The 11,316-nt window shown below is 44.3% G+C and overlaps 1 protein-coding gene across 1 annotated transcript in view; it reads right to left on the bottom strand.

The window, feature by feature from the left end:
* The window catches only part of LOC116575919 (potassium voltage-gated channel subfamily H member 1-like), a 127,093-nt gene that overhangs the window by 4,943 nt on the left and 110,834 nt on the right, over nucleotides 1-11,316 (bottom strand). Inside the window, exon 3 of the mRNA XM_032317551.1 lies at nucleotides 11,021-11,220. Within this exon, the coding sequence (XP_032173442.1) occupies nucleotides 11,021-11,220 (200 nt within the window). The remainder of the gene's footprint in view (nucleotides 1-11,020; nucleotides 11,221-11,316) is intronic.

Here is an 11,316-nt window from a genome sequence, read left to right as displayed (position 1 = left end):
CAGGACTTTTAAAAGTCTGTTCTGCTGAGGGACATCGCTCCAGAGGCTAAACAGGGGCGAAGCCCATGTGGGGTCAGCGTGGCCTCAGATCCCGCAGGGTCACAGAAGGATCGGGGGTGTCTGAGTGTCGCAGAGCTTGCGCGTATTGGAACGGGAAAGCTGGCTGCAGAGACAGAGCCGACAGTAAGCTCGCAGCCCGGTGTTACCTTGAACCGGTCGCAGGCTCGGTGAGCTCGGAGCGCGGCCGGAGGTCAGGCAGACGGGAGAAACTGGGCGCTGTTCTCTGAGGGCACATTGAGGAGTGGGGCCCCGGGCTCCTCTGGGCCGGAGACCAGGAGGCCGCCATTTGTATTCCCGTCCTCCGGAACTCTACGGAAAGCACTCAGGGAACAAAAGCTCCTGAAATCAAAGCCGAGCGGATTACTCAGCCCGGCCCCTGGTAAGGGCGGTGCAATTTCGCCTGGGGCAAAGACACTTGAGAATCAATACACCAGGCCCCACCCCCAGAAGATCAACAAGAAATCCAGCCAAAACCAAGTTCACCTACCAAGGAGTGCAGTTTCAATACCAAGGAGAGCAGCAGAATTCCAGAGGAGGAGAAAGAAAAGCACGGAACTCATGGCTTTCTCCCTGTGATTTTTTTTTTCTTTTCTTTCTTTCTTTTTTTTTTCCCTGTGATTTTTTTAGTCTTGCAGTTAATTTAATTTTTTTCTTTTTCATTTTTTTTCTCTTCTTCTGCTAATATTTTTTAAACTTTTACCCTTTTCTTTTTTAACGTTTTTTAACTAGTTTATCTAATATATATTTTTTCCTTTTTATATTTTTCTTTATTCGTTTTCCTTTTTTAAATTCTTTTCTTTTTTTTTCTTTTTTTCTTTTTTTTTTCTTTCTTTCTTTTTGAACCTCTTTTTATCCCCTTTCTCCCCCCTCACGATTTGGGATCTCTTCTGATTTGGTTAAACCATATTTTCCTGGGGTTGTTACCACACTTTTACTATTTTACTTGCTCTTTCATATACTCTCATCTGGACAAGATGACAAGGCGGAAAAATTCACCACAAAAAAAAGAACAAGAGGCAGTACCGAAGGCTAGGGACCTAATCAATACAGACATTGGTAATATGTCAGATCTAGAGTTCAGAATGACAATTCTCAAGGTTCTAGCCGGGCTCAAAAAAGGCATGAAAGATATTAGAGAAACCCTCTCGGGAGATATAAAAGCCCTTTCTGGAGAAATAAAAGAACTAAAATCTAACCAAGTTGAAATCAAAAAAGCTATTAATGAGGTGCAATCAAAAATGGAGGCTCTCACTGCTAGGATAAATGAGGCAGAAGAAAGAATTAGTGATATAGAAGACCAAATGACAGAGAATAAAGAAGCTGAGCAAAAGAGGGACAAACAGCTACTGGACCACGAGGGGAGAATTTGAGAGATAAGTGACACCATAAGACGAAACAACATTAGAATAATTGGGATTCCAGAAGAAGAAGAAAGAGAGAGGGGAGCAGAAGGTATACTGGAGATAATTATTGGGGAGAATTTCCCCAATATGGCAAAGGGAACGAGCATCAAAATTCAGGAGGTTCAGAGAACGCCCCTCAAAATCAATAAGAATAGGCCCACACCCTGTCACCTTATAGTAAAATTTACAAGTCTTAGTGACAAAGAGAAAATCCTGAAAGCAGCCCGGGAAAAGAGGTCTATAACATACAATGGTAAAAATATTAGATTGGCAGCTGACCTATCCACAGAGACATGGCAGGCCAGAAAGAGCTGGCATGATATTTTCAGAGCACTAAACAAGAAAAACATGCAGCCAAGAATATTATATCCAGCTAGGCTATCATTGAAAATAGAAGGAGAGATTAAAAGCTTCCAGGACAAACAAAAACTGAAAGAATTTGCCAACACCAAACCAGCTCTACAGGAAATATTGAAAGGGGTCCTCTAAGCAAAGAGAGAGCCTACAAGCGGTAGATCAGTAAGGAACAGAGACAATATACAGTAACAGTCACCTTACAGGCAATACAATGGCACTAAATTCATATCTCTCAATAGTTACCCTGAATGTTAATGGGCTAATGCCCCAATCAAAAGACACAGGGTATCAGAATGGATAAAAAAACAAAACCCATCTATATGTTGCCTCCAAGAAACTCATTTTAAGCCCGAAGACACCTCCAGATTTAAAGTGAGGGGGTGGAAAAGAATTTACCATGCTAATGGACATCAGAAGAAAGCAGGAGTGGCAATCCTTATATCAGATCAATTAGATTTTAAGCCAAAGACTATAATAAGAGATGAGGAAGGACACTATATCATACTCAAAGGGTCTGTCCAACAAGAAGATCTAACAATTTTAAATATCTATGCCCCCAATGTGGGAGCAGCCAACTATATAAACCAATTAATAACAAAATCAAAGAAACACATCAACAATAATACAATAATAGTAGGGGACTTTAACACTCCCCTCACTGAAATGGACAGATCATCCAAGCAAAAGATCAGCAAGAAAATAAAGGCCTTAAATGACACACTGGACCAGATGGACATAACAGATATATTCAGAACATTTCATCCCAAAGCAACAGAATACACATTCTTCTCTAGTGCACATGGAACATTCTCCAGAATAGATCACATCCTCGGTCCTAAATCAGGACTCAACCGGTATCAAAAGATTGGGATCATTCCCTGCATATTTTCAGAACACAATGCTCTAAAGCTAGAACTCAACCACAAGAGGAAGTTTGGAAAGAACCCAAATACATGGAGACTAAACAGCATCCTTCTAAAGAATGAATGGGTCAACCGGGAAATTAAAGAAGAATTGAAAAAAATCATGGAAACAAATGATAATGAAAATACAACAGTTCAAAATCTGTGGGACACAGCAAAGGCAGTCCTGAGAGGAAAATATATAGCGGTACAAGCCTTTCTCAAGAAACAAGAAAGGTCTCAGGTACACAACCTAACCCTACACCTAAAGGAGCTAGAGAAAGAACAAGAAAGAAACCCTAAGCCCAGCAGGAGAAGAGAAATCATAAAGATCAGAGCAGAAATCAATGAAATAGAAACCAAAAAGACAATAGAGCAAATCAATGAAACTAGGAGCTGGTTCTTTGAAAGAATTAATAAAATTGATAAACACTTGGCCAGACTTATCAAAAAGAAAAGAGAAAGGATCCAAATAAATAAAATCATGAATGAAAGAGGAGAGATCACAACTAACACCAACGAAATACAAACTATTATAAGAACATACCATGAGCAACTCTACACCAACAAATTTGACAATCTGGAAGAAATGGATGCATTCCTAGAAACATATAAACTACCACAACTGAACCAGGAAGAAGTAGAAAGCCTGAACAGACCCATAACCAGTAAGGAGATTGAAACAGTCATTAAAAATCTCCAAACAAACAAAAGCCTAGGGCCAGACGGCTTCCCGGGGGAATTCTACCAAACATTTAGAGAAGAACTAATTCCTATTCTTCTGAAACTGTTCCAAAAAATAGAAATGGAAGGAAAACTTCCAAACTCATTTTATGAGGCTAGCATCACCTGGATCCCAAAACCAGACAAGGATCCCATCAAAAAGGAGAGCTATAGACCAATATCCTTGATGAACACAGATGTGAAAATTCTCACCAAAATACTAGCCAATAGGATTCAACAGTACATTAAAAGGATTATTCACCACGACCAAGTGGGGTTTATTCCAGGGCTGCAAGGTTGGTTCAACATCCGCAAATCAGTCAATGTGATACAACACATCAATAAAAGAAAGAACCAGAACCATATGATACTCTCAATAGATGCTCAAAAAGCATTTGACAAAGTACAGCATCCCTTCCTGATCAAAACTCTTCAAAGTGTAGGGATAGAGGGCACATACCTCAATATCATCAAAGCCATCTATTAAAAACCCACCGCAAATATCATTCTCAATGGAGAAAAACTGAAAGCTTTTCCGTTAAGGTCTGGAACACGGCAGGGATGTCCATTATCACCACTGCTATTCAACATAGTACTAGAAGTCCTAGCCTCAGCAATCAGACAACAAAAGGAAATTAAAGGCATCCAAATCGGCAAAGAAGAAGTCAAATTATCACTCTTCGCAGATGATATGATACTATATGTGGAAAACCCGAAAGACTCCACTCCAAAACTGCTAGAACTTATACAGGAATTCAGTAAAGTGTCAGGATATAAAATCAATGCACAGAAATCAGTTGCATTTCTCTACACCAACAACAAGACAGAAGAAAGAGAAATTAAGGAGTCCATCCCATTTACAATTACACCCCAAACCATAAGGTACCTAGGAATAGACCTAACCAAAGAGGCACAGAATCTATACTCAGAAAACTATAAAGTACCCATGAAAGAAATTGAGGAAGACACAAAGAAATGGAAAAATGTTCCATGCTTCTGGATTGGAAGAACAAATATTGTGAAAATGTCTATGCGACCTAAAGCAATCTACACATTTAATGCAATTCCTATCAAAGTACCATCCATCTTTTTCAAAGAAATGGAACAAATAATTCTAAAATTTATATGGAACCAGAAAAGACCTCGAATAGCCAAAGGGATATTGAAAAAGAAAGCCAACGTTGGTGGCATAACAATTCCGGACTTCAAGCTCTATTACAAAGCTGTCATCATCAAGACAGCATGGTACTGGCACAAAAACAGACACATAGATCAATGGAACAGAATAGAGAGCCCAAAAATAGACCCTCAACTCTATGGTCAACTCATCTTCGACAAAGCAGGAAAGAATGTCCAATGGAAAAAAGATAGCCTCTTCAATAAATGGTGCTGGGAAAATTGGACAGCCACATGCAGAAAAATGAAATTGGACCATTTTCTTACACCACACACGAAAATAGACTCAAAATGGATGAAGGACCTCAGTGTGCGAAAGAATCCATCAAAATCCTTGAGAACACAGGCAGCAACCTCTTCGACCTCAGCCGCAGCAACATCTTCCTAGGAATATCGCCAAAGGCAAGGGAAGCAAGGGCAAAAATGAACTATTGGGATTTCATCAAGATCAAAAGCTTTTGCACAGCAAAGGAAACAGTTAACAAAATCAAAAGACAACTAACAGAATGGGAGAAGATATTAAAGGACTAGTGTCCAAAATCTATAAAGAACTTAGCAAACTCAACACCCAAAGAACAAATAATCCAATCAAGAAATGGGCAGAGGACATGAACAGACATTTCTGCAAAGAAGACATCCAGATGGCCAACAGACACTGTGGGGAGCCATGCACTTGTGGATGGCAGTCACGTAGGTGACTAGGCCCAGGACAATGGGACCGTGAATGTTTAACCCAAGGAAATTGGGTGCGTTCATGGATGATGCTAATTCAATGCCTAGAGTCATAGGTTGGGTATATTATTAACCTAATAAGTCATGGGATAGACACAGGACATGTAGAACAATGGGCACCTGTAGAGTCACGTAGATGTTCACGGGCATCTCACATGCTCTTCGATAAGGTCACCTGTAGGGTTTATGATTGGTGCATAGGTATAGCGCGTGATGTGATGTTTGATCCTTATGTAAGCTTTGGGACTATAATAGGGGGCTAAAATTGTGGTGCGGGGTTCCCGGATCAAGATATGTAGAAGACTGACAATAAAGAAGTTTGCCACTCAACCTCGTCTGCGGGTCGTTCTTGCGGGTCGAGAGCGACAAGACACATGAAAAAGTGCTCCATATCACTCGGCATCCGGGAAATACAAATCAAAACCACAATGAGATATCACCTCACACTAGTCAGAATGGCTAAAATCAACAAGTCAGGAAATGACAGAAGCTGGCGAGGATGCGGAGAAAGGGGAACCCTCCTACACTGTTGGTGGGAATGCAAGCTGGTGCAGCCACTCTGGAAAACAGCATGGAGGTTCCTCAAAATGTTGAAAATAGAACTGCCCTATGACCCAGCAATTGCACTACTGGGTACTTACCCTAAAGATACAAACGCAGTGGTCCAAAGGGGCACGTGCACCCGAATGTTTATAGCAGCAATGTCCACAATAGCCAAACTATGGAAAGAACCTATATGTCCATCAACAGATGAATGGATCAAGAAGATGTGGTATATATACACAATGGAATACTATGCAGCCGTCAAAAGAAATGAAATCTTGCCATTTGCGACAACATGGATGGAACTAGAGCGTATCATGCTTAGCGAAATAAGTCAAGCAGAGAAAGACAACTATCATATGATCTCCCTGATATGAGGAAGTGGTGATGCAACATGGGGGCTTAAGTGGGTAGGAGAAGAATCAATGAAACAAAGTGGGATTGGGAGGGAGACAAACCATAAGTGACTCTTAATCTTACAAAACAAACTGAGGGTTGCTGGGGGGAGGGGGGTTGGGATAAGGGGGGTGGGGATATGGACATTGGGGAGGGTATGTGCTTTGGTGAGTGCTGTGAAGTGCGTAAACCTGGCGATTCACAGACCTGTACCCCTGGGGATAAAAATACATGTTTATAAAAAAAAAAATTTTTTTTTAAATTAAATAAATAAATAAATAAATAGCCCTTTCTTCCATTCTAGTCTAGTGAGCACAGTTGGGGGCATAAAATCAAACAAGTTCAATGAAGACACTTAGGATGCTAGTTACCCCCACACTCCTGCTTCTGTGCCTTCACACAGGGCATTTGACTCTGCGCCTGGAGCTCCCCTTGGAATCTGTAAGTTTCTCTGCCTCCTTCAAAAGTCAGTGCAAGTCTCACCTTGCCCATGGCTGTGCTGCTCCTACCCTACCTTCTCAGGAGCCCTTGCACTTTCCCTGGAGGTGAAGCAGTGGACAGAGAGGTCCAACAGTCCAAATCCCAGCTCCTTCCCCTCCAAGTGGCCTAACTGCTCTACACTTGACTTTCTCCTATAAAGTGCACACTGCTCACATTGGCTCAGGAGGATTAACTGAAAGGACAAGTACCAGTATGGTTCCCCCTGGAAAGTGCAGGACCCAGGAAGGGGCTCCATACACACTGGTCCCCATGCTCCATGTGCCTCTTCCTGCTTGTTCTGGGGTTTTGGGATGCTGAGGAAGTGAGCAGGATCTCTGCGAGACGGGAAGGAGCCCTGACAGAGCAGAGGACAGGAAAATTCAGACTGCCAAGGCAGGGCTGGGGATGAGGGCTTGCTAAGTTTTTCCCTCCTTCCAGCTCATTGAAAAACAAGACTCCTCCTCCAGGGGCACCTGGGTGGCTCAGTGGGTTAAAGCCTTTGCCTTCTGCTCAGGTCATGATCCCAGGGTCCTGGCATAGAGGCACGCATTGGGCTCTCTTCTCAGCGGGGAGCCTGCTTCCTCCTCTCTCTCTGCCTGCCTCTCAGCCTACTTGTGATCTTTGTCTGTCAAATAAATAAATAAAATCTTTAAAAAAACAACAACACAAGACTCCTATAGAAATGCAGATTTGATTTGGTTCCTCTTCTCCCCAAGCAGAACACCAGGGGGAGAACTCTCCCATGTCCTGTCAAAACTGTGCCCGGCAGTTCAAAACCGACATTTGCTCTCCAGGTAAATTCACTTTTCAGTATTTGGTTTCCCCTGGGCTGGGCTTTGCTGGCAGAGGCTGCTAATGAATGAGGCCTTGGCACAGAAACAATGTTTTTTTTGTTTTGTTTTGTTTTGTTTTAAAGATTTTATTTATTTATTTGACAGAGAGAGAGATCACAAGTAGGCGGAGAGTCAGGCAGAGAGAGAGAGAGAGAGAAGCAGGCTCCCGCTGAGCAAAGAGCCGGATGCGGGGCTCGATCCCAGGACACTGAGATCATGACCTGAGCCGAAGGCAGCGGCTTAATCCACTGAGCCACCCAGGCGCCCCCAGAAACAATGTTTTATTCATGGGCCCTATTCCTGGATCCACTGGAAGGCACTTGTGAGGAGGCGAGGGAAGCTGGGGGTCGAGCATTGCGGACTGCCATGCCATCAGGCATCTCCATCATTCTCCTGTTGGCTCCACACTGGGCGGGTTAGGGGGTCCTGAACCCTTCTCTCTGAGCTGAATGCTTCTCAGTTGCAGACCCCTTCCTGGGCACCTTCCCTTCTGTTTGGTCCTTAAGAGAAACCATCCGTCTTGGTTCTTGAGGACCTCAAAGGCCACAGGGAAATGTCACCATGGAGGCTCATGGAACCACCCCAGGCCGCACAGGACAGACACATGGTTGAGAGAATAGACTTTAAGATCAGGCAGACCCGGATTCAATTCCTGGCTTTAAGGTTACTGATCCTGTGAACCTGAAGCCATACTTTGCTTCTTTTCCCAAGTCTTCTGTTTTGAACCTGAGTACAGAATTCTGAGGATTTCCTGAGCTGGTGTGTGGTAAGTGCTGGTGCAGTGCCTTCCACACACACGGGCTCAGTGCATGTGAGCTTTAATTTCTGAGGTCCTTAGCACAGAGGAGCAGTGAGTCAGGCTGAGGGAGGTCCAGAATGCCATAGATAAAGGGGCCTTAAGGGTTGGCCTTAGCACTAAAAGGCATCTAGTGTCCATGTGTTATAGACATGGAAACTGAGACTCAGAGAACAGGTGACATGCTCATGGTCATTGGCTAATTGCTGGTCAAACAAGAGAAGCCCAGCACCCCCCATCCTCCCCACCATACCCCTAGGCTCCCATAGTCTTCCCTGACCCCTCTGACCCAGAACCAGGGAGAGCCAGGGGACCACGGGACTGGACCCCTCTGCAGAAGCTGCCTGCCCTAAGCCCCTGCTGGGAAGAGCAGCCGCCCAGGCCGGCTGGGCCCTGCAGTGAGCTGTCACAGTACTCCCTCTTCCGCCTAGGCCAGGACCTGGGGCAAATCCCAAAGCCTCTCAGGAAAGTGAGTCAGTGGAGAGGGGCAGGGCAGGCAAACGCTGACGGTGCTGTCTCCCACGGGCAGCCACCCAGTCCAGCCCTGCCATAGGATGGGGAAGGGTTTCTTTCCAGACAACCAGATTTACAAAGCCCTCCTGGTGCCTGGGAAATGGAGCCCCAGGGCTGACAGATCAAAGTTCCTTTCTGCTCCATCAGGCACCCACAGAACATACATGCCTTGCTGAATGAAGCAAAAACACCAGACTCAGTAAGGGCAGGTGGTTGGCAAAGCCAGGGACTCAGACCCACCCGACTGACGCCCTGCCTGGGTCAGAAATGAGGGAACTCCATCCGGACTCATCTGCTCATCCTTCTTCCCTCCAGTACGTGTTTTAATTTTAAAAATTAATTAAAATAAATTAAAAAGTAACAGTAGGAAAAGCACAAGCTTCCAAGTCAAACAAAACCAGATTCAAATCCTGACTTTGCCACTCTTAATTCTATGACCAGAGGCAGTTAACAAAACTAACCAGGCCTCTGGGTCCTTGTTTCTGGGGTCAAAGTAACAGCAGCTCCCTCCCAGGGCTGCCATAGAGCGTCACTGAAGCATGAGCGCGGGGCCTGCATGCAGAGAGCGCGGTAAATACTTGTTTTTAACGAGCGTTCAAGGCAAGGTAGCCAGTGCTACTACGGTGGTGAGCTTATTATGTTACCGTTGTGGTCATGGCTGATCTTCAACAAACCTGAATTATTCTTCCTTTTACGTGGGAACCAATTAAATTGAGTTCAGGTTATCCTTTTTTTTTTTTTTAAAGATTTTTATTTATTTATTTTACAGAGATCACAGGTAGACAGAGAGGCAGGCAGAGAGAGGGGAGGAAGCAGGCTCCCTGCGGAGCAGAGAGCCTGATGTGGGACTCGATCCCAGGACCCCAAGATCATGACCTGAGCCGAAGGCAGAGGTTTTAACCCACTGAGCCACCCAGGTGCCCCTCAGGTTTTCCTTTTAAACTTCCACTCTCAGCTAACCCTTCTGAGGAAGAGGAGCAAGCATAGCTGCTCCAAAGTCAGCTGCATTTGGCTTTGAATGTGTTAGGTTTCTGCAACAGTGTTATCTTTCTGTTTTTCTTACTCTGACAGTGAAAGGAATCAGAATTCCCCAAGTACCTAGAGACTGGCAGTAAAAGGAGAAGTGGGGGTGGAAAACACTGAGAAGCAGAGAAAAACGGACCCCGGATGACTTGTTGCTCATGGAAAATGAACACAGCTGCGAAGTGAACAGAAAGTCCACTGCGTCTTTTCTCTGTTCTTCCCAGCCACCAAAGTTCCTCCACTTTATTGAAATGCATCTAGAATAACGCAACTCTTAGAGAACAATAGGGATTTATGGCTGTTTCCATTTCACAGATGGGAAAACTGATACCTTAGCCTGAGAGAGAGGTCTAACTGAGGTTTTCCTTAAGCCAGTGAAACCAAGGCACAAACCCTTGATAAGTATTCACCAGACTTGTCTGATGAAGAGGATCCCCTGGGCAATTGTTAAAAATGAAGATTTTTTTCCTCACACCACCCCCTCCTCTAAATCCGGAATTCCATACATTTGGTGTAGAGGCTGGGAATCTCTTTAATGACCGCGAATTCTGAGAATCTTATCAGAGCTGAGACTACAGTGAGGCAACAGCCTTGGGCTAAAATCTCAGTAATCAACATTAATTATAATTTAATACAATATTTTACAAAATCAAAATCCACACCAAAAAAAAAAAAAAAATCCCCGAGAACAAAATACCAAAAAATTCAATAAGGATAGAATCAGTGGCAGGGCTGGGCCATCTCAGAGCCTGAGGTCAAAAGAAAATTAGTCACAATGATGACCTCCCCGGGGATGGCTCTGAGCCTTACTATCACACAGGTTTGGACAGTTAGACTTCCAACAAGTTCTCCAGGAGACACACACTGTCTTCCCAGTTTCTTAAATAATGGTTATTAATCTCTTAATTGCTGGTCCTTGAGCAAAGCCGAACTGGAAGCCACCAAAACTTTTGGGGTAGGACTTGGGAACCCAACTACCCAAACCTCAGCCAGGTTTGAGAACCCCCCTGCCCGCAGGTGCACCTCCATTCTCCCTGGGATAGCTGACACACAGGGCTCATCTGAGCTCATCGCCCTCCTTACCTTCTCGGTGTCGATGCCTCTGGACATGGACCAGGTAGAAACAATATAATCCATGAATCGCTCACTCAAGCCCTTTGGCACCTGGTAGAGCTTCAGGAAGTCCCGAACGCTATTGAGCATCTCATGGTACCGGTTGGTGTTGGCGTACATCTGTTGGAAAATGGTCATCATGTTCCCGAAGATGGTGGCATACAGAAGAGCTGAGGAGAAGAGACAACACGTGAGTGGGCCTTCAACCAGGGCCCAAGAATGCCCATCTGGCCAAGAGCAGGCCAACGTCCAGAGCTGCCCTCTCC

Source organism: Mustela erminea, chromosome 17 (genome assembly GCF_009829155.1).
Source record: "Mustela erminea isolate mMusErm1 chromosome 17, mMusErm1.Pri, whole genome shotgun sequence".
NCBI lineage: Eukaryota > Metazoa > Chordata > Mammalia > Carnivora > Mustelidae > Mustela > Mustela erminea.
Note: the sequence above shows the minus strand (reverse complement) of the source record. Positions and strands in the feature narration are given on the sequence as shown.